The following is a 24,650-nucleotide window of genomic DNA, read 5'->3' on the forward strand; positions in this document are numbered from 1 at the left end:
GGTTGCAGAAAACAAATTATTGTGATAGACAAACTGTTAACTGCATCAAAAAGACTTGTGACTTTGTAAAATACTTCTCAGGTAAAAGAGTAGCAGAACTAGAGTGCACAAGGAGGCGGCAATTTCATCACTGCAAGTCTTTAACAAAAAGGGAGACAAGCATCTATCTCACATAATCTACCCTGTGGCACAGGGGAAGCCTGGACAGCCCCTAGTTCTGTATTTTACAGATTTAGTTTGTTATTCAGTTGCTAACTTTTGAGGGAAGAGGAGCAGGAGAAATGCTGGGCCAAGCTGGAATTCAATCTAGATTTTGCAATATAAACAGTTAATACCCATGATTACTCCTCTTTATAATGACTATTGTTTCTTGCTCCACGTCAAGCACTAGCTGTCAGCAAATAATAGATGTAAGCTTTTCTTGATTTACTAGTTTATTTAGCATCAGATCAGTCACGCAAGCCGCTTATTGAAAATAGACATCCCAGCATCAAAGCATTTTTTCATGGCTTATCAGCATTCCCATGCAAACACACAAAGAGGTACACTGGTCTCACATACAATACATGGAAATAACAAAACAGTAGTTTTTTGTCTGGTTCAAATTTCTCTCTGGTTCACTTGCACAGTATCAGAAAAGTTACTACACAAACAGGCTTAATCAGAAGCAAAAAGGTACAGTTAAACAAGCAGACTATAAACTTCTATTTAGTTGCTTACATCTTTGCTAGTAGAAGAAAACAGTGTTGACAGTACAGGATTTCTTACACATTAAATAGTAAAATAAAGAGTCAGGAACACAGGACATGGAGCTAATTTGAGAGAGTCTGCTATATATATTTACAACATTCTTCATTGCTATTGATAACAGTCCAGCCACCACTGCTCTGAGATCAATGAGGCTTCAAATCAAACAGGCTTCTAAAATACTTTGTGTTACTAGTCGAAGGCACCATTTTTCTGTTTGTTTTGGAAACATCAACACATACCCTAACCATCCACCATACACTATTGAATTAACAGAAGCACAAAACTCCCACCTTATGGTCTGGTCCTCATCCAGCCAGGACCCTCCAAACAAAGGCCAAGCCAGACACAAGCCCTTAACATATCGCATTTCTTCAGGTTAAAACCAATTTAAGCTGATGAGCTCCTTACTGTGGGTGTGGAGCAGCCAGGCAGCCTCTGCTTGGTACCCCTGGGCTTGCAAGGGTGTGGTGGTATAGCTCCTGGGGACTAACAGACTTCTTCCCCCAGGCAAAACAGCCTCAATGATTCTTCTCTCCTCCTGCTCCCCGACAAGCTGGATCAGCCACCACGGCTGTTTTGCAAGAACATCCTATTGGTGGTGGAGGTGGCAGTGCTGGGTTAACAGTTGGACTGCATGATCTTTCCTAACCAATCTTTTCCAAAGGTCTTTTCCAACCTGAATAGTTCTATGGTTCTGTGACTAGGGTTTACCCTCCACCTCTCCATCTTTCCTTCTCCCTGAGCAGCTAACCATTTCGGAGGTAATTTTCTCAGGAGCATAGGCCTCTCAACACCATGTATTCCAAAAAAAAAAGCCAAAAAAAAACCCCAAAAAACAACCGGATCCCAAAACAATGTCCCCTTATGGAACCTTAAGTAAAATTTCTGCTATTTAATCAGAAGCGTTAGCATGATATCTCATGAGGATGTGATATGAACAAGGAAGTGGTTCTTGTGCTCAACAGCACAAAGAAATAGTTTTGGCTACCTTTCTGTAGTTAGTAGTTGTAAAAGTCCTTGTTTCTAATTACTTTCAGTAGAAAGTATCTTGGTTTGTAATTACAGTCTCCCTGCAAGATGGTAATGATCTGAGCAGAGCAAACAAGGCACGACATCAAGGGCAGTACATTGATGGTGGCACCAGCCTCAGATGCTCTGCAGGGTCCCTGTCATTCCCAAGGAAAATACTTCTCAGGGAGGACACTGCTGCAGCAGGGTTTAGGAGATATTTCAAAGATATTTTTATCTAAATATACATACAGTGCATTTGCTTCATTTCATGAAATGTTTCTTGACAAACTTCAGTTTTCCTTAAAAGACTACTTCAGGCCCCTTAGCAAGCTGAAAGAGAAAGGACTGGGGGGACATATTAATAGTACGAACAATATAACTTTGATGTCTTACAAATGAAAAGCGGGGTCAGTGGTGAGGTTTTCCCATCTGGAAGAGGCTGTCACTGGATAGATTTGTTTGCAGTACTTCCATAAACATGGCTAGTAGGGATGTCGGGAAAATAACAGAAATCAGGAAACTTGAAACCTCGGACTGCACATTTATAGACACTTTTCACTTTATCCTTTGTTGACACAAAACTAAAAAGGAGCTCTCTTTGGTGTGTTCTCTAGCAGAGTTCTCTGGTGTGTTTGTTGTGGGCGCTTCTTCTTCAGTGTTATTTGGGGATTTGTGTAGTTGTGCTCATTCATGCACATTTCACATTTGTAAGTAACATCATCATGCTTTGGGCTCTGAGGGCTGATAGGGTAATGCAGACCCCTATGCACTGTGGATGTGGATGAATAAATGTGACTCAATGGCTTCTAGAATATATTCTCTCTGGGGTAGATTACTTGCTATTTGCAGCTGTAAATCAAACCCAATGGTTTGTCCTCAGCTTTCAAGTAACCTCAGCTTTCAAGCTGCTTCGAATCATTCAACACCATAATTTCAATTAGAAGAGCCACCCCAGATCCACCCAACACAGGAATAAGAATTACGGTCTGTTTTCTTGTTGATGGAGTTTCCCTGTGTGTACTTATGCAGATACAGTGATTGGCTCCAGAGTTTGTATTACAAAGCAGATCATTATTTACAGTTCCAGGCAACAAATGTGACCAAGTGTTCCAAACTGACTTCGCAGTTTCTTCTGCCAACACTGTAAATGGCAATGCTGCATAAAATACGATTCTATCAACACATTATATGTAAACACTATTAAGAAGGTCCCTGGTCATAGCACAACATGATATTTCTCAGAGTTCCTATGCCTGACTTGTCTTTTGGGATTGACCTAAACAATGTCTTCCACAGAAGGAAGAAGGTGCTGCTGACAAAGGAGCTTCCTGGTGCTGAGGAGCAGAACCTGGTATGGTGCCTCTTTGCTCTGAACCCCTCATCCTGCACCTGCAGCAGCCCAGGTGCCTTCATCTTCTGTTAGGAAAATAACCCAAGACACTGAATTCTTTTGTGTGTCTGTCTGGCATTTGTTGCACACCACTGAGCTATTTCTGTCAGCCAGGTATAGGCTCTTAAGAAAGGATTCTGAAGGTGCCAGGAAACAGCATGTGTCTGGGAAATGGAGAGGCAAAGTAGAAACACCTCTCCCTGGGTACTAACTGGCAGTGACAAATCACACGAGGGGTGGCTCACAGAGAAATACATGTATACTTGACTGATAGAACCCAGGCTCTTCTGGGAGCACAAGAGCAGGAGTGAAAACATCTTATGGAACCAAGGGCAACAGCAGATTTGTCTGGGCAGAAAAGCTGAAACCTGCCAGGTGTCAGATGGCTCTTTACCCACTGACTGGCAGCTGATAGCCCTTCCTGGATGCCCCTGGGTCAGGAAAAACTAAGTGAAGCACAAAGGGGAAGAATAACTATGAGCCATTTAGCCATGAATGTTAACACTTGTTCTTGAAACCAGAGTTTCAAATGGAAAAAAATAAACGATCCCTTTCTTTTAAGCTTTGCTCTTTATGTATCTTCCTATGGGAGGAGCTCCATGCTACTTCGTAGGGGCAAACATGTGCTGTTTAATAAACCTTGGCCAATATACACCTTTCTGTTGTGCAAATAAACGGCCAGATTGTCAGTTCTCAGTCACACATGCTGTGGATGGAGCATCACTGGGCAGGGCCTCTGTGCAGTTTGTGGCAGCTCGAACTCATCATGAAATTCTGTGCTTGTGTTGTCACTCCTCTTCAACACCTGTACTGAGCACAAGAAAGGACAAGGGCACTGAAGTAACCTTTTTTGCAGCTGTGTCTTGGAAGGAGCCAGAGCTGGGCAAAACTCTGTACCGCTGTATTTGTTATCTTTCATACTTTGATATGGATTACTGAATTTCATCCAGTGATGATCTATGTATGCTAGACTGTTAATCATTATAGTTTCAGGTCCAGCTGAGTAATGCTGGCAAGGTACAAAACATGGCTTAGCAGGTTGCTGCAACTTTTAATACAGACTTGGCTCTCAGAGATTGTTCAGCAGTCTCTGCTTCTTATTTGATAATTTTATATATCTATCTGTTCATGTACATATTCAGATTTTAATCTATAATTTTACTGCTAAGTTCAGAATTGAGCCATTTCAACTATTCCATTGTATTCCTGCTTCTGTACTATGCCTAGTCCCACAATATTTGAATGCTTTCCAACAGTAACTAAGATCATGACGGCATTCATGTTTTCTTTTCCACTCTGGAGGAGTAGAAGAGGATGTAAGTATTTGCTGAATTTTTAGTTATATGCATGTCTATTGTTCTATTCTTATATTAGTTGAGGATTCACACTTCAAAGGATTGTCTTCACTGACCCTCCAGCAATCTTCACTGAATGACTCTGGCCAGAAGTTTTACCTCCCAGATGTAAAGAATCTCCAATCTTGCCAGTAAAAGTTTATGTATCTTCTGGAACTAATATCATAAAATCACAAAATCACAGAATGGGTAAGTCCAGAAGTGACCATCGGTGCGGTCATCTGGTCCCACCTCCCTGCTCAAACCAGGTTTCCTAAAGCACACTGCACAGGATTGTGTGCAGGTTCTGGAATATCTCCAGTGGGGGAGGCTCCACAGCCTCTCTGGGAAATCTGTCCCAGTGTGTGGTCACTGTACAGTAAAGAATTTCTTCCTCATGTTCAGAGGGAACATCCTGGGCATCAATTTTTGCCCATTGCCTTTTGTCGTATTGCTCAGCACCATGGAGCAGAGCCTGGTCCATCCTCTTGGCACCCTTCTTTCAGGTATTCTGATATATTAATGAGGTCCCCTCTCCATCATCCCTTCTTAAGACTGAACAGGCCAAGCTCCCTCAGCTTTTTCTCATAAAAGAGCTGCTCCTGTCCCCTCATCATCTTTGTAACCCTCTGCAAGCCTCCCTTTAGAGCTCTGTGTCTACACTAGACAAATATTTAACTCCTATTTTTTCCCTTTTCTTTCCTTATTTTTCTATTCTGCAATGCAGCTGATGATTTTTGTTTAATTAAATGTGGTATTATGCTGGCTCTTATCAGGGAATTTTATATAAATTTCTTTATACAAAAGAAGAATGAACTTTCACTATGTTCCAACTCAACTAACTCTGATAGGGAGCAAAGGACATTCTTTGAGCTATTATTGTTTTATAAAGTACCTTTAAGGATGTTCTGCCTGTCTCTTTGTTACCTTAGTTATCTTCAGGACTTGTGTGTATCCCTGCCTCTGGTCTCTAGATCTAAATGTGCATCTTTCTTGGTCAGCCTCTGATGATCTTTGTTACATGGATGCCATGCCTCCATAAGCTATGCACTCATAACCTCAGCAGCAACAAGGCTGGCCACACAAAACTGAGTTCTTCACCAGAAGAAACAGCCTCTGCGTGAGCTTGGGGTCAAGGCACTGTGCTGATGCTTGTGTCTGTCATTCTGTAAGCAGGCGACATGCAGGACATTGTGCAAGGATCTGCAGGAGTCCTCCACCCTACACTTTCATATGCTGCTCTTAAAACCCCAGAGACGACCCAGCACATGTGCAGGAGCAGAGGGACATTTATCTAGAAACAAGGGTTTATTTTCCATAGTCCTGCTGCATTTGCTGCTTGTCAGATATTGCTGTCCTTCTGTCGAGTAGGACACTAACAACTCCCAGTATCATCTTCCCTTTCCCTGCTGCTGGGCAACAGAAAACATGGTGCTATCTTCACTTCTCCTGTGGCTGCCAGCTGTGTCTGTGTTCCGCTTGCAGTGTGAGTTGTAGGAGAAGGTGATTCATTTGGAAAGTGCAGAGGCTTGGCAGCCAGTGAGCCATGGCCTCCTGCAGCCTGGGACTTGCTGCTGGTCTGAGCCACCTCAAAAAACTTTATTGGTTGATGCTTTTATTCTGCTCTGCTACCACACAGCTTTTCAGAGCATTTTGCTTTATTCACCAAGGCAAAGGGACTGCCGGGCAGTTTTTGTCACTCTGTGTGTCCAACAGCCTGCTCATTTCTGGGGACAGAGTCCTTAGCACACTTCTTCTGAAGAACTTGCTGTATCAAAAACTTTTGCCCTGATGTTATTATGCATTCAGAATTTTGATTACAGTGTGTCTGCCTCTTTACAGCATGTTTGTACACTGTCAAATACAAACTTCAGCCAACAAATCAGCACCAGGCTCACACAGTGTAATCTACTGTGTCATCCACAAAATTGCAAGCAAAAGTGTTTGAAATTACAGGAAATCTATTTTATATTGGAGGGAATCTTTCTGAACCTGGAAAAACCCCTATGTGGTGCAAAGGCAGGACTTCCTTAGCCATTTAACAGCTATCTGATCATCATCCTAGCTCTCAAATATTGGACTACTATTGGCTAGAGCTGGAATCTGCTTTTAAAGGAAAAGTTTTGCTAAGTTCAAGTGCTTCAAAAAGATTGAAAGGTTCCCCCTTTTGTTCTTGAAGAACATTGTTAATATGTTAAATATTCTAAAAAATTAAAGCTTAGGATTTCAACAGAAAAGAGCACGAGTAGCTTTCTACCTAGCTTATAACCACAGATTTGGAAACATCTGGTCCATCTCTAGTAGTTTTCAAGTGTGTTCACATTTTTCAGCCGCAGTAAGACACTGGTGTTGCACATCCCAGTCTGAGCAGTAGCAGATGCCACCAGGAGGTGATTTTTCAGACAAAGCCAATGCAGGTAACACTCCTGTCTTCCAGTGCATGCATACACCCAAGTGCTGTCATACATCAAATGTATCAGCCAGGCACAGTGCTTTACTTACTGGTAGTCACAGACTCAGCACAGACATCCTGATTGCTTAATGTTGAGTATGATAAAAGAAAACAAAGCAAAAAACCAACTGAAGCCCCAGAGCCTTTGTACACAAAACTGAGCTGCCTCTGAAGATCATGCTGTCACAAAGAGGTCTCCTGCTGGATGCCATCAGTTCATAGTTATAATATGCTGCGGAATAACTTAGCAAAAACCACCAGTGAGAATCAGCTGGGACCTCTTTTCAGGTCAAGAAACCGTGCCTCAGATGAAGAAATTTATACTCAAGGTCTCACAGATGTGCATATCTCACAGAAGTGTGGAGCCAGCTCCACTTCTGCAGGTTTGAAGCAATTATCCCAAATGAAGGATGAAATCTTACAGATATCCAGCCTCTCCCATCAGACTTCCTGACTGACTGAACTTGGATGACTTCACCACAGAATAAGGGGGTGGAGTAAAGTAGCTGAGAATTGGATTTTTCCTACCTCAAAGGAGGTAAGACAGAGAGTAAAAAGTGAGACAGGTGGGTGTACCTATAATCTTCTTCAAAGTTATTAATCTTTCTGTACTTGTTTTCAAGGGAAAAATGTGTAAAAGTGTTGGGTTGGCCTGCACACAGCTGCCAGGCCCCCACCAGCTGCTTCGGCTGACCTCAAAGTGTGTCCCTTGAAAAATGAATGCATGCATGTACTTTAAATTTCAACCCTGCTTAGTTAGCAAAACTTTTTGTACAAGTTCAAAGAGTTCTAAGAAATGGATAAAAAATCTCAAGTATAATAGATTCACTAGCATACATTCTCACCCTGTAAAGACAGGATCTTTAATCCTCCTTTATATGTTAATTTAGAGCACATTTTATTTATTAAATCTACCATACGAATAACATTGCATTACCCTTTATTTCATCAGGAAATGTAATTATTGAATGTTTTATTAAAGTCTTGGTTTTTTCAGTAGCTGCTATATTTTTTTCAAGGCGAATTGTGCAAGGCCTAACAGCAACATAAAAACAAATAAAGCAAAAGAGGAATGATGACTGTATTAGGATGTTAGGTAACTATCAGTATTAAAAACTTTACAAGCACAAATGACATTTTTGTACATCAGGTTCTTTTTGCCATTTCTGTAATATATCAGTACAATAGTCACATGCTGTCAAATAGATAACAAACAAATGTAAGTGGTCATACACACTGATGCACATTAGTTTTTCAGTTCCTATCAATCACATTCAACAAAAACATCAAGATAGCTGAAGAGCCTGACCCTACTTTTGCAAGCTGATCGATGCACACAGCTGCTAACTCAAGACACAGGAGCTCTGGGTGGATGCAAGATCTGTGCTGGTGGATCACTTTACAAGGAGGGGTCCTTTGTTATGAAAATGTGGACTAATTACAAGTGGAAACTGCTCACTCATGAGGTTAAACTACCCGGGAACCAACTAGATTATACTACTTGCTCCCGGACCTCGCATAAGAGTGTTTCCCCAAAGCAAAATCAGTAAGCTGTGGTATAGCTTTCTTCAAGCATTTACAACTTATTTAAATGCAGATTATTCCCTTAGGGCCTATAAAAAGTCTTCTAGCTGCAGAGTTTAGAATTTTAATGAATAAATATAATGGTATGCCAAAAATCTGCATCTACTCTAATCCTTGTTTAGTCTATGGTTTTGTTTTGCTAAGACTTTACTATGGAATGAAATGGCAGCAATCTGAGTAATTTTGGTTGTTATTAAAATATTTTATATAAACAGGAAAAGTCAGAATAAGGCATTCTCAATGCAAGCTTGAACAATGTATGTTTTCATGCCCAGTGGAACTACCATTTCAATTTCTTCCCAGAAGTAGTGGAATGTTGTTTGGTTTTTTTTTTTTTTTTTTTTGCATGTAAATCCCCAAATAATTTTTCAATTTTACAGATAAAAAGCATTATTTCATACATCAGTTTTAAAAGCATTGGTTTTGTATTTCCTTCCATTTTGTCTGCCAAAGGACTATGAACCTGGAAGGAAACAGTTCAAAGAAACTTACAACATAGATAAGACACCTACTTCCATAAAACCAAACAAAATAGCATTTTGTTTCAAATGCCACCTAGGAACACCAGATAGATGAAGTATACACATTATGGTAGGTAGTTAATAATCCCCATGTTTTCACCTGCCGGTATTACTGCAAATAACACTGTTTCCATGACATGCCTAATGGAACAGTTTACTATTTTCATAAGCAGTCACATGCACTGAAGGTAGGATCACCAAGCGGGGCCTGTGGCACCCCGAAGCAGAACCAGAGAGGCCAAGCTTACTAATCTCTCTCGCTGAATGACAAGGTAGCTGGTGTATGAAATGGCACATCTCTGCTGACACGAGTGAGCAACATCGACCTAAGGCATTTCTTCTCGAGCTGCTGCTGCTGCTGCTTCCTGAGTGGGTTTCTCCGCGGGCTGGGCGTCGCGGGCGGGCGCTGGGCCGTGGCTGGGCTTGTGGCCATCGTGGGCGCTGTGGCTGCTGGCGCTGCCAAGGCGCGTGGAGGCCACCACGGCTTTCACTGCGGCCTGGGAGAGAGAGGACCAAGCAAACATTGCTTAGGGGGCACGGCCTGTTGGCACCGCAGCCTCAGCACCGCCCCAGCAGGGAACACAACTGCATTTAGTCTTCCTGGGAATGTCATGTTTGGATACCTGCCTGGGCCTGGGTAGATTTAGAAGGCCACCTGGAATACTGGACTGTGGTTTAAGATGGGCTGCTTTCACAAGTTTACAGGTTGGGTGACATGAACATAACTTTTTTTTCAGGTGTACTGCCTGCATTTTTTTATTTTTTTACTTTTTTAAGAAATTACTTCAGGCGTCCTGTGTTGAAGTTGGATGGAAAAAAAGAAAGTCATCATCTTCTGTCATAATGATAACAACAGTATTATCACGGATTATTCCCTGAAAATTTCACAAAGGAACACAGTATTTATCACTATTGCGCTGTTGCATATGCCAAACCCAATGTTGCAGAGCATATGGGCAACATCTTAAGTATAGCCATATAAAAATACACATTGGGGGTAGGCTTTCATATCACATGAAATATCACAAAATGAAGACACACATGAAGACAGTTATATTAGCCCTTGCCTTGAAGAGTTTTATTGCCTGAAAAAAACCAAACATACAGAGGTGAGGAAAAGAAATGCTAATCTCTGGGTGTGACAACTCAAGCTATTTTTGACTTCACAGCTTTTGCCTAGGCATCAAAGAAGTGGGAAGAGATGAAGAACATAGAAGGTTTTGTGGATCCTTTGGAGAGGTAATCACACACATAAAAAAGAAACAAACAAAAAACTCCCACAAATAAAAAGGAAAAAAAGATGTCAATGAAAAACAGATAACATAAATATTGACAATAAAAAATAATCAGCTAAAACAGATTATGAAGAAATACTGTTAGGCATAAACCAAAAGAAGTGGCAAGAATTTTGGAAGTGAGAGACTAGACCTCTTAAAGGAAAAATCACAGACATCCACATTAGTGGTGAGAGGACTTTGGAAAACTGATTACAGACAGAAAAAGACACTCAATGATACTATAATGTCTAAAGATACTTTCAATGTAATTTACTCTCACAAGCCATGTTGGATGTTTATGAAACAAATTCAACATAGTGTATGAGAAACCAAATTGTGACTGAGACCTTTAGAGTTATTCTATAAAAATATGTCTTTACATAAAAAGCCTGCCGATGGACTTTTATGTTGGGAAAGAGGAGATAATTACGCATTATTCTTACTAACAAAGCAACAGCTGACTCATGTACTCACTACTTGGATGTCTGCTTTGGTTTTATTTTTTTGACCAGGAATTAATCGTCTAAAAATGTATGGTTTATTTTATGGATATATTTGTGGAAAACTATTACCTCTACAAGAACTCCTAACTTCAGACAATCCTCTTAATAATTGGAAATTTGGTCATTTCATCTTTAATGGAGAAGTAATGAAGAAATAAACCTATAAAAAGCAATAGTTTGTAATCACAAAAGAATAAATTGATTGACTGTAGGCGTCTAAATAAAATCAGCTTAAAAAAAAATCTCTGGTGTAAAAACATAAAGAAAAACAAAATCAGAATGTCAATGTGAATTTTACATACAATCTCTGAGAACTTTGTAAATGACAAAACAAATTCCTTTGCCCTGTAGAGATTCTCTGCCACGGTCCTTTACTAAAAAAATAACAAAGCCAAAGTTAAGGCTCAGTTTTTTGTGAATTGGTTTTCGTATGGGATTCACTAAAGCTCTCAGTGAAGTTGCTTATTCCCCTGGGCTACAAGGACAACTTCACTGTAGCTGTTGGTAACAATTTCTGTGCTGAAGAATACCTGGAAGTATTTCCTGAGCAGATGAAAATCTTTAAAAACTGAGAAACAGATTAGGGGAGAAGAAAGTTTCCCGATTCTATATCAGTCAGGTGCCCAGTTGCCTGCTGTTTGCACCTAAAGATGTTTCCCTGCTTTCCCCTTGGTAGATATGTAGACTGGATGGTAAAAGAGCATCCTGGTGATGTTCTATGGACCTACACAACTGAAATGCTGACTCTGGCTTGTACAGAAGGATGACTTAAACTCCCTGCTATGCATTGATAGATACAGGTAATTCAGGGGATCATAGGGATCAAAATATGCTTTAATAGACTAATTTTTTCCAGACTTATGGATGCTTATTAAGAAATTACTCAGTATGTTGTTCTTTCTGGTCAGTATTGTAAGTACACACAAGCAGTACAGGGCAGACGGACAGAAACAAGGAAGGAAGAAGGGAAGAAAAGAAGGAAAGTAAGGACTTTGTGAAAGATGTGTACATCCTCAGCAGTTCTATCTGTGTAGATAGAGTTTTCAATCAACTTCACCCATTTTTATTTGTTTGGCCTCAGTCATCAACTAAATCAGCTTCAAACTTCTTCAGTCTTCATCAGACATTTTAAATAAAAAGCTTCCATAACACCATGGACTGTTGTCCTCAAAAATGTGCAAAGTTTCTGCAAGGCTACAAATTTAATTGCATGCTTTCATAGCCCAAACAGAGACTCATGAGCAGAGACTTGCCTTAAGTTTACGCCGGGCATTGAATTCTTGAAGTTTCTTTTGTGCGTTGTCCATATGTGCAAAGTTTATTGCCTTCCCTGTGACCCATGGGTGCTGCAATGCCTGTAGAGTGGTGAGGCGTTTCTTGGGGTCTAAAACAATCAACTTTTTAACCTGCATCGCAAGCAAGAAATACAAAAGACTGTCAACCTTATTCTTCATTCAAATTTACCTAGTTTTGCATTTGGGGGCTCTGGTCTTGGTTTGGGGAGCATCTTAGGTGACACATTCTAAGAAACCAACAAGAATTTTCATTTGTGTCTTTGCAAGTATTTTGCTTCTGGCATTTCTTGGTCCTCCATAAATAACATCTGATTAAGACAGCCACTAAGGGGGAAGAGAGAAGAGAAAGAATCAACTGGTTACCAACCAGTGCAGATGACCTGTATCTATCATGTCTGAATTGTCACGAAAGCCCTAGGAGATTCTCAAATCTCTGAGCAGTATCTCTACTTTTGGATTTGGACAAGTTTTAAACTGGATTAGAAGGTTTAAATTATAGTGTATGGAGCTGACGCAGACTTGTACCACACAGTCCCTGTCAGGTACATCACAAAGGAAATGTTTCTTTCAGTCACATGTACACATGAAAAAAAGCACTGTACAAGTGTTTCTGTCCTAGCCCACCCCGAAACTAATGCTGCTTACACCATTCCTTCTGTCACCAAAGCAAGCAAACCTGCACTTCTACAAACATGATAGTAGTAGATTTTTGGGAAAAAGGCACTGCAAACATACCCCTGGGACTGGAGATGGTCCTGCTGAGTACAAAGTGTGTCCTGTCAAGCAACATTCCATGGGTTTTATTGTATCTCTGGACAAGTGGTGTTTTAAAAAAAGAAGAAAGGTGAGGATGGAGTAACAGTACACAGGTGGCACTCTGCAGAGCCAAACTTATCCAGCTCTCCTGACTGCAGAGCCTCTTGGTGCAGAGTGCAAGTGATGGCACAGGGCTCCACTGCTCCTATGTGCCCAAGGGTGAGCGAAAACTTGCTTTAGGGTTCTCTGAAATTTCCCTACAGAGAGCTTTTAAAGAAACTTAGTGCCCTGACGTGGGTGCAGGATAACAGGCATTGTGGTGAATACTGGTTGTGTCTCCAAGGAAGAACTTGAGTTAAGCAAATCACTTCAACTGAACACCCCAGAACTGCCCACAGTATAGGTTTTGAGAGTCATGTCCGTCATCCTTATCTGCAACTTGCTATACAATGTTCAATCCTGAAACTTCGAGCCTTATTTTACTAAGACAGTATGGAGCAGTTTGGACAAGAGCTTTACCTGCAGACTGCTGTTTATATAGCAGTAAGTTATATTTTTTTGGCTTCAGAAAAACTTCATATCTCACAGAACAACAAAAAAGTACTTTGAACTTCTACAGTCCTTCCATTTGAAATATCCTGAAGTACTTCACTAACACAAATGATGCAGTATTTTGTAGCACAGTTTGTATAAGTAATATGGAACAGAGCACTTGTGTTTTCAGTGCTAATGAAATAACTGAATTATGCAAGTTATTATTGACAGAAGTCAGACTCGAGCATACCTATCTTCGCAGATCAGTGTCTCCTGGATCCAAATTACTTTATCCAGCAATAAAAGAATACAGTGCAGACAGCATGCCAGCCCTTGCATTTTGCTAATGGACCATATTTAAAAGGAAACAGTCTTTTAAATGGACAGAAAAAGTGTGTCAGAAAAAGCAGGGCGATGAGGGGAGTTTCATTCCTTTTTATATTCTTCCCCAAAGTTCAGGCTTGAAAAGTGCACAAAAAGAAGGGCTTATTTCTATATTCCCCTGAAGGTGTTTGCCCAGAAAAGAGGAACAGTGAAACACTTCAGAGCTGGAAGGAAAGACAGGCATGCATGAACATTGTGACAGCTGCCAACAATCTGTGGCTTACTTCAGAGAAGAACCTGAATATCCATGATTCTGAGTGCAAAATTACAGCACTGGACTAACAGGGGATACTAACAGCACTATATAGCAAAGACAAGAGGAAACAATTATGAACAATTAATTAACCAATTATTCTGCCCCCACCTCAAAACGGACTCTTTGTCAGTGGCAGCAATATAAATACTCCAGTCTCATTTTTGCTTTACTTACTAAATCCTTGGCATTCAGAGACACATCATCCCACCAGGGGGACACAAAGTCGTATTCACAGTTCAGGATTCTCTTAAACATATACTGATCTCCCCTTTCATCATAAAATGGTTCAAAGCCACAAAGTCTGCAAGGATAAAAAAAGAAATTAATTTATCAAAGTTTAATTAGTCTTGGGTTGTTAGAAACAGTTCATGGGAGTATTTTTCCCCACTTTGTATCCCGTAGATCACTTTGGGAAACTCATGAACTCCTAATTCTACAGAGCAGAAAGAAATGTGGTCGTAAGTATTCTTAAGCACTGGGAAAGGCTTTTCTAATTGTTACTTTTGTATTTTTACAAGTGTTTAATTGGAACAAATAATACAGGATCATAGAACATTTATCAGAATCCCTGTAACTCTTGCCACAGGAATAGGAATTAGCTGAGGAAACCCATCTTACACATGAAGTTAGAAGTTTTTACATATCCAGTTAGGACTGATTTTTGGTCATGTTCATCCCTGTACATTTTTTCATCCTATCAGCCACAGTGTGTAAAAACCTTTGGCAGGTTTTCATGATCAGCCCTCATCTTTACTTAGGTAACCTACATGAAACCTAGAAATCTTGTGATCTTGCTAATGATTGCATTTATGAATATATTGAATAACACAGATACCAGCAGAAATCCACACTGCTGGCCCCAGGGAAAGCAGACTCATAGATGTGGTTTCCATTCATATAATGTCCGTTTTTATTGCTTCACTGCACTTTAATCATGCCTGCACACATAATCAGATTTTTTTAAGTGAATTTCCTATTCAGCCAGTATGTGATCTGAGCTTAACAGAAAGTCTATCTGCTGCTCTGCCGCCAGAAAATGCAACAAGCAGTAAGAGGATGAGAGGAAAACAACAGCAGATCATAAAGATCAAGACAGCAACAAATCTAGAAAAACCTTACATTTTAACTTGGTTTTGTATTTTTAAACACAATCAATGTGCTTGAAAAAGGAGGCTAAGGTTCAAGGAAGAAATGTGGGTTTGGGAGTGGTGTATAGCCGTGGGTGGAACAGCTGCATCACATTCCACTGCTGAAGAGGAGAAACACCTCATTGTAAGCACATTCTGGGCACATTATTTTTCCAAGTCTGGCAGAGATATATTAAAACACAAGGATCCAGCCTCCAAACCTCGTGCTTCAGTAGGTGGTGGCCAGCCAGAGACCCTCTGCTGCTCCCCTCCTGTTTGCTGCCACTCCCACCACCATTTCTGGGCTTGCAGCAGGTCCCTGCTGTCCCCATGGAACACCCCTGAGCAGGGCCCCTCACTGACTCAGCCCAAACTGCCTTTTGGAGCCGGGTAACCCATGACAGTAAGAACCTGCTTAAGCCTTGCTGTGAATGTGTTGGAAGCCTCCTAAGTGAGCTCTCTGTTTCCACTGTAACTCACTACCATCACCTATTGTTTTCTTATTAACAGTTTCTATATATATGCCTCTACCTAAAAATATATTTCAGCAGACAGATTTGGGGGTTTTTTGCTACATGCCATAGTAGGTGAGTAAATCTAGGGGTGTGATTTCAAACTAGATTAATTAAATCAGTGCAAGACCTAGGGTAGCTGGTCTTGATTTCATTTTATTTTGAAATAACATCTTATTATGGTGATTCACTTTAAATTGATTTCCTAAAAATAAAGGAAAAGTCAATGCAAGCAGCTTAAAAACCAACTAAAAATGACCAGATTGTGTTTCGTGTCCTTTTAAGTAAGTTAGTAAAATAACACCTCTAACTAAATCCATGCAATCTCAACTACAGGCAAAGCCTCTGTATTTGTTGACCACTTTCTGCATCTCAAACATGCAGAAGGATTTCTAAGCTGCTTTGGGAATACAAAAGAACTGCTCCTATTGACTTTTAAAACCACAGATGTGGCTTCCCTAGAATTATGACAGTTCACCAATAGGTCTTAATATAATTTGCCTCAGGAAAAACTGTTCTGTCAAAATATGTGTCAAAGTTTCTTTTAATCAAATGGTAAATCCACTTTGATTAATGACAAGATACAGTTTTATGCAGATCCTCTGTAACATGGTTGTTGACTCTTACATCCACTCCATTTTGGGGGGACATACAGAAATGGTTTTTTTTTACTCTATGGTAGTGGGTTTCATCTACCGAACTATGAGACTGAGTCATGCAACATTGTCCTCTGGGCTCCAGGATTAATGAATTAGTAATTTTACATGTGCCTTTCTGGTCTCAGTTTCTAATCCATCAGACATATTCAGCCACAGAGTTTTACACACAATAGAAGAGTTCTAAATGTAGACTACTGTTAAAGCTAAATGGAAGAGACAGCCAGGTAGATTTTTGGCCTGGCTTGTTCCTGTAGATCAAGTTGGATTTCGAAGTGGGAGTGGGACAGGATTAGAAGGAGGAAGAACAGAAGAATATCTATACTGGATGCAGCCACATACACAGCAGGAACTCACACACTTATGTTTACACACATGCAGAGGTTTAATGTGGCTTGGGAGCATCTCCTGAACAGCTGGGAGGTTTTGAGAAGCTGCATATAGAAAATGCCACTCCAGATAGGAATTCAGGTAGGAATTGGTTGGAGTTTGGTTGGAGCTTGCCTACATTTGAAAACAAATTCTGCTCAAGAAAAGCTCTTAGTTTGAAGTACTACAACTTCATTAAGCCTTGAATAACTAGGAAAGGCCATAACTTAATCTAGGTGGCTTTATAAAGGGACAACAAAAGTCACCTCTCCAGTCTAAGGGACCACTTTGCTGGCAAATTTCATATCTCTCTGTCATGAGTGGAAACCCTAGAAGTGACAAGAAATGAACACCTGGCAGGCAATATCTGAGATGTGATCTTCAACACAAGGTCTGGATCTTAAACCAGACCTTGACACAAAGATACACATATTTAAAAAGGAGCAGGTAACAAAATGGCAAGTAGGAATATTGTAGCCTATTATTTACAGGTACCCAAAAGGAGACATGTGAACTATTTAAGTCTTATGTGCAGAACAAAAGATGTTTCCTGACATTACCATCAGAGTTTTTATATATCCTTACATGGGCTTTTAGTACAAACATAGAGAATATAATTCTCTCTTTGCAAAAAACGAAAACAAAATAATTGTATTATTGCACACTGTACTTGCTGGACATAGTTAATCCTAGTAGAGGAGGGATAATGGTCCACATGTATAAAATCCTCCATATCTTTAAGGTACCTGTGTAAAATCTCATTTTATTCCCATAAAAGGCATCCTAGAAATATTGTATATAACTACACAAGCTGTCTTAGCATTGTCATTGCCAAGGGTCTAAATTAAGTCTCATAATTACTCTCCTGTAAAGAGGAGAGTCAATACGTCATATGCAATTTTCCCTTCTCAATAGTCTTCCTTAGAAAGATTCAATCAATTCAATAAAGTAATTACAATTCTTACCAATTAAATCATGACTAGCCACAATAAGACTTAGACACAAATACCTACTTTTAGACACAGCTGTTTGGAACTTTTGGTCTATACTCATTCACATTAATAGCATGATTCTGCACAGATCTTGCTGCTGTTCAGGAAGAAGTGTTGTATTTATCAAATATTTAAACTGCTTTGCCATGCTCCTCGAGGATTTGACTTACTTCAGTAAGTTTAGGAATAGAATAATTAAAGTTCAGGATCTTGTCTTTTCCAATGGCACAGCTCACGGTGTCATGGGTGCTAAAAAGTGAACCTCTCTGTAGCACTGTCTGCACTTACAGGATGTAGGTGATAATCCCCAGAGACCACATGTCCACCTCAGGGCCATAGGCACATCCCCGTAATATCTCTGGTGCTGCAGAGGACAAAACACTTGTCAGTAACATGAAAATTGAGTGACGAAATAACAGTCACAAAGTCAATTAAAGTCCATGCACAGTTGTATCTTTTATAAAAAGATAGGACTGCCCCTTAATCTCTTAATTAGGCAAATGATTCCCTTCACTGAATATAAAACAAGAGAAGTCATGCCCAGGCAGACCCAGAATAAAATGAGAAGTGTACTTCGGCTTCAATTTGTTTTTTACATTTGCAAAAGGAACCACAGAAAGCTACAGCTGCACTGGAGATACAATGTGACCAAGAAGGTGGCGCTTTAACTTCAGTATTTTACTTAGTGTTTTTATAAATACATCAGCGACAAAAAGAGGGCCAATGGAAATCTCCACCCTTTATTGGATATAGAGGCAAACACTGGAACTGAGGATGAGGAAGAGGCTGAGGTACTTAATGCCTTCTTTGCCTCAGACCTCAACAGTAAGGCCTGTTATCCTCAGGGAACCAGCCCCTGAGCTGGCAGACAGGGACAGAGAGCAGAACAGACCCTGTGCAATCCAAGAGGTGGGAGGGAGTGACCTGCTGAGCCACTTAGACACTCACAAGTCCACGGGACCAGATGGGATTCATCCAAGGGTGCTGAGAGAGCTGGTGGAGGAGCTTGCCAAGCTGCTCTGCATCATTGATCTTCAGTCCCATCTAACTGGGGAGGTCCCAGATGATTTGGAGGCTGGCTAATGTGATGTCCATCCACAAGAAGGGCTGGAAGATGGATGCAGGGAACTACAGGCCTGTGAGCCTGAACTCAGTGCCAGGGAATGTCACGGAGAAGATCATGAGTGCAATCACACAGCACATACAGGACAGGAGATCAGGTGCAGCCAGCAGGGGTTCAGGAATGGCAGGTCCTGCCTGAGCAACCTGATCTCCTTTTATGACCAGGTGGTCCACCTGGTGGATGAGGGAAGGGCTGTGGATGTTGTCTATGGGGACTTAAGTAAAGCCTTTAGCACTGTCTCCCACAGCATTCTCCTGGAGAAACTGGCCACTCATGGTTTGGACAGTGGTGGTGTCACTGGGTAAAAAACTGTCTGGACATCTGGACCCAGGGCGTGGTGGTGAATGGAGTTACACCCAGCTGGTGCCTGGGCACCAGAGGGGATCCCCAGGGCTCAGTGTTGGGGCCAGTCCTGTTTTACGTCTTTATCATGATCTGGACGACGGGATCGAGGGCACCCTCAGTCAGTTTGCAGATGACACCAAGTCAGGCGGGGACTAGGAAAGCTGTACAGAGGGATGTGGACAGGCTGGATCCATGAGACAAGGACAATGCATGAGGTTCAACAAAATTAAATGCCAATCCTGCCTTGGGCCACAACAACCCCCTGCAGTTCTACAGGCTGGGGGCAGAGTGGCTGGAAAATGGCTCAGCAAGAAAGGACCTGGGTGTGCTGGTTGACAGTGGCTGTACATGAATCAGCTGTGCCCAGGTGACCAAGAAGGCCAAGGGCCTCCTGGCCTGTGTCAGCAAGACTGGGGCAGCAGGAGCAGGGCAATGACCCTCCCCCTGTGCTGGGCACCGGTGAGGTCACACCTCAAGTGCTGCGTCCAGTTTGGGGGCCCTCACATCCTGGAGGCCCTTGAGGGGCTGGAGCATGTCCAGAGAAGGGCAATGAAACTGGTGAAGGTATAGAGAATAAGTCCTAAGAGGAGCAGCTGAGGGAGCTGGGAGTGTATAGGTTGGAGAAAAGGAAGCTCAGGGAGACTTTATCGGTCTCTACAACTACCTGGATGGAGGTTGTAGTGGGGTGAGGGTTGGCTTCCTCTCCCATGTAACAATGGTAGGTCAAGAGAAAATGGCTAAAGCTTCACTGGGGGAGGTTCAGGTTGGACATTAGGAAGAATTTTCTCACAGAAGGGGTGGTTAAGCATTGGAACAGGCTGCCCAGGGAGATGGTGGAGTCATCATCCCTGGAGGTGCTCAAGAAATGCCTGCACATGGCACTTAGTGCCATGGTTTAGTGGCTGGACTTAACGATCTTGGAGGTCTTTTCCAACCTTCATGATTCTATGATTCTATTCACTTGGCACTTTATTTAAGCTTTATTTTTGATATTCCGTTTTAGTTGGAAGGAAAGACAGACCGTTTCAGGCAGCTGCTTTTGCTGCAGGGAGGAGCAGACAGAAAGGCCAGGCAGTTTTGGGGAACTCCAGCTCTGCAACCGTCAAGAGGTGTCAATGTCTGCCCAAGCAGCTTGACAGGCACAGCTTGAGGACCCTGGTCCCACTGGATCTGTGGTGCACATGGGATGACTGCCACGTTTCTGGAGCACAGCGGGCTGGCTGTACTTACATGCATCAATGCAATCTCTTCCCCTTCCCACATAACACTTGCAGAGCTATGAACAGAATGGTTTTTAGTACTTTCTAAGATTTCCAGAAGTTTGCTTTTGGTGAATGGATTTGTCTGACACACTGCTGTTAGTTTAGATGTTGCCTGTAACAGACTGATCATGAATCATTGCTTTGCACTGGCTTAATTTTTGTGCTACTCTCAGAAATCACTTGTTCTTCTTGTTAAGTTCACTGAAGACACAAGATTGCAGCAAACTAAGTTCTCTGTGATCATCTTTGTGCCTTCAGTCCTCTGCATCCATCTGCACATCCCAAGGACTGTAGATTGTCAAGTCTTGATGCCAAAGTATTCAGACTCCAGTATGTGTTTTTGTTGCTGTGTCCTTTCTGGAGAAGCTGCTGATAGATGGGTGGGCAGGATGTGGGAGCTGGCAGCCCAGAACCATCAATTATTCATAGTTTAATTTGGCATTTAAACAGTATTTCTCCTGGGTTTCCTCCAATTCTGGGAAGTAATGCTTGAATACTTTCCGGGCACCAGGAATTCTGCATGGTCAGTTAACTTGAGTTGTAAATCAAGGATTGCTATAGGCACATGACTATAGGCACAAAGCTCCTTTCTTCTCTTCTCTGCAGAGATATTCAGCCTCAATCCTTCCCACCAAATCAACATAACTCTGAGGGCTCTTCTATGGGAATAAGCCTTATCCTGTTTTTATTGTATACAAAGTTGGGCATAAAAAGGGCTAAGCTCTAACTATGGATGTGTGTCATTGCCAGTATCACTGTCCCAAGAGAAGACAATCAGAATATTAATAGCTAATATGTGAAATACAGTTTTGTGAAATGAACTGGACTGGAGTTAGGTGCTGCTCTAAAGCAGATTTGGCACCTGTGTGTGCTTTGCAGGCAATGTCATAGAAGGTAATAGACAATGACAATGTCACCTGAATTGCATTACCAGCTGTTCTACGAGGTAACAGAGTGATCTCATGGTCTTCTCCAGTGTCCTCTTTCCTTTGACTCTGAAGTTATAAAAGCAAAAGTAAGTAACAAAACAACATACCACAGTACCCTGGAGTTCCACAAACTGTCTTCATGGTCACATGATCTTCCACAATCTTGGAAAGTCCAAAGTCAGCTGTTAAGATGGTTTGGGAATATTAATGTTCTTACTCCCTGCAATTATGTGGTTTTTATGTTGTTTATGCAATTAAATAAACATTTATACATTAAATGAATGGTACTGACATTTCGAGAAGTAAGCATTGATTTAAAGAATCTACCCAGACTGCAATCCAGAAGCAAAATTTGCCGTACAAATGAGTATTCCTGGCTCTTGTTTGACAGAAATGTAGCTTGTATTTTACTCTGAAAACTGCGCAAAGCCAGTACAGTGGGAGGCCTAAAGGCATACAAGCAGAAATCCAGAAATGTATTTTAGGTATATATGCAGTTTCCACTCTGTGAGTAATCCAATAAAATTATCAGAAAAATTTCAGGTTGCTTTTTTGGACAAGGGTCAGAGTATGTAGTCTCTGCAAGACAAAATCCCAGCAGTGTTTTGATAGAAAGGTGCATAAAGATGGTGTCAGAAGAAGTATTGATCATCCTTTCTGGAGTGTTTCCACCCTGAATTACTATTCAGAAAGAAAGGGCTTCATGACAATACACACAGTACTTGCATGACTCCTTTTTAAAAGTCATAAAAATGGAAGTGTTCACAACTCTTTTTTTCACCAAGAATAAACTGAGCTTATTCAAATTCCAGTTTAGGTAATGACAATCACCCTTGCCTTAAAAATGTAAAATAAAAGTATTTGATTTTGTTTTGTTAGACTGAACATAAAAGAGAATGTTTTGACTCAAGATCAGTTCCTAAACGACTATCCTTTACGTATTATTATTTATCTAATTAAAAATACAGTTTACTTTTATAGACACAGCCACTCATTGTAAACTGGATTTCAATTTAAATAAGGCAATGACCTTACCAGGAACATGAAGAATTGTGGCATTTAGGAAATGCTTCAAAAGGCCTACACACTGTGGACGTCAAACCAAAACCACTGGTGCTGCATTAAATTATCAAGTTTAGAGCTTATTATCAAAGATAAGAACTAGGATAAGACATAAATTAAGATATCATCACCCTGAGAGCCAAGACATTCCTAGAAATTTATACTAAATTGCTTGAGGCCAGTTCATGGAAATTTGGCTCCAGAAACCCATGATGAACACCAGCCTGATGAACATGGAAACACTCACTCCTAAGGGAGTGGTGTTTCCAAACTGGTGATATATGGCTCAAAAGAGTTGCACAGACACTCCTTGTTGCTCAGGCAAAAACTAGGCGTGTCCAGAACTTTTGGAGGTCATACCATTCGGAAGTGTCTGCCATCTCCAACAGAACTGGCACAATACATTCCTGATCAGGAGAGCCTTGTCCTTCCTCACCCCCTCTGTGATGCTGACCGTGCTTCAGAGAGCTCCCCTGTGCTCTTTGCAAAGATCTCTCTGTGTGCCTCAAATCTGCCTTCAAAACTGAAGTCAGCCTTGCTCAGTTTGCTTTCTACCACTTATCTGTACATTTTTATTTTCAAGCCAATATATCTTTCCGCTTAAGGTACTAGTTCAACGGAAAAAAAGGGGCATAGAAGTGCTGCACAGAACTTTATGCTGTTCTCATGATCCTTCTCGTTCTCAGTGGTTTATTCTCTGCCACGTTTTGCATGATTTTGGCTATAAATTCTCTAAGCAAGCATCTAGTTTTGCATTGGTTTTGAAACTACTATGTACAGCTGTGCCGCTGAAGTAACATGCTGTTCATTAAGCACTGGCTTCAAACAGGGTGATCGTGAGATGCATATACTCCAAACATCAGTTAGCACATATTACTGATGCAGGGAAACACATATTTAATGCTGCTCACCAATTTTTAATGGTGCATCCGGTGCTGGTGTTGCATAGAGTAGATTTTCTGGCTTCAAGTCCCGATGCACAATCCCATTTGCATGCAGGTACTAAAAAAAGAGAAAGACAAAGCATGTAAGTGAGAACGGTCAAGCATGAGTTGACATCTTTCTAATTCTCTATAGTAGCAGATTAACATTTGCTCTGTGTGACACAGAGTTGCTTCATTAATTTTCAGCAGCTCTTTTTTCTGCAAACTTGCTCAGCATAGGATCCTTGAATTCATACTGTAATCTGAATATGAAAATAAAATTTGGGAAGGTGGAGATCATATTCATTTGGGAACAAAAATCATCTCAGAAAGCATCCTTGAATTTTAAATACAGCAGTAGTTCCTAAGAAGCAATCTAATAAATGTTGAGATGCGGAAGTCCAGCTCAGAGGAAGATAGTTTCTGTACATTATAACATTCTGAGAGATAGAAAAATGGTCAAATAACTATTAAACAATTTAATAGACATATTTGAGTCGAAAGGATGCAGTAGGTGTCCTGGGTCAGCTACAAAATGCTCAGAGTCCACTGGTGCAGACTTCTTACAAGTTTTAAAACCACTCAATTACAAAGTCCCAAAAATCCATCTGTCTTGCCAAAGCACAGGCAGTACATGTGAATTCACTCACCATTGAATTCCTGCCTTGCACTAATGGAAAGAAAAATTTCTAGAACACGTGGCTGCCACTTACACTGCTATGGACAGAAATATTAAAAAAATATGTAATATACAATATACTGATAGACAAAAAAGGATACACTAGTGAAATAATTTCTGTATTTCTTGTTGATAAAATGTTCACACAAAGCTCTGAAGTCTTAGAAGAGAAATGCTTAAGGGTAGAATCACATTACCTTACTCGAAAGTCTCATATTCTACATTTTAGTAGCATCTCCTCAGCTGTGCTTCCACTACCAAAAAAACCCAGTCTGTGTGCATATTTATGCAGGAAATGACAAATGGTTGAATATTCACCTAGACAACACAGCTATATTGTGCACTTGAGTTAGCATCTGAGGTGAATTCTTGACTGTGTATCTCATTGGAATTTTAGTTTGTATGAATTGGCAGTGATTAAATAACATTAAGGAAGAATAATTGCTCTGCCCTTGGGCATTGTTTTAGTGACACTCTGTGCTTTTCACCTGTGTGTTTCTCATAGTGCAATAACTGTTTTTTATTGACTTCCTCTGCAATCCTAAAGTCACAGGATTTGTCATGATGTGGCTTTTGGAGATCAGCCAAAGATTCTCACTTTTCTTCACAGTGGAAATATGTGTT

General features: G+C 40.9%; 1 protein-coding gene across 1 annotated transcript in view; it reads right to left on the reverse strand.

The window, feature by feature from the left end:
• Positions 1-421: 421 nt before the first annotated feature.
• Positions 422-24,650, reverse strand: part of CAMK4 (calcium/calmodulin dependent protein kinase IV) — a 149,594-nt gene continuing 125,365 nt past the window's right edge. The window contains exons 6-11 of the mRNA XM_048290934.1: positions 23,336-23,426; positions 21,470-21,544; positions 17,992-18,067; positions 14,222-14,348; positions 12,076-12,228; positions 422-9,539 (exon numbers count right to left, since the gene is read on the reverse strand). Of these exons, the coding sequence (XP_048146891.1) occupies positions 9,369-9,539; positions 12,076-12,228; positions 14,222-14,348; positions 17,992-18,067; positions 21,470-21,544; positions 23,336-23,426 (693 nt within the window). The 3' untranslated portion in view covers positions 422-9,368. The remainder of the gene's footprint in view (positions 9,540-12,075; positions 12,229-14,221; positions 14,349-17,991; positions 18,068-21,469; positions 21,545-23,335; positions 23,427-24,650) is intronic.

Source organism: Corvus hawaiiensis, chromosome Z, assembly GCF_020740725.1.
Source record: "Corvus hawaiiensis isolate bCorHaw1 chromosome Z, bCorHaw1.pri.cur, whole genome shotgun sequence".
Classification (NCBI taxonomy): Eukaryota; Metazoa; Chordata; class Aves; order Passeriformes; family Corvidae; genus Corvus; species Corvus hawaiiensis.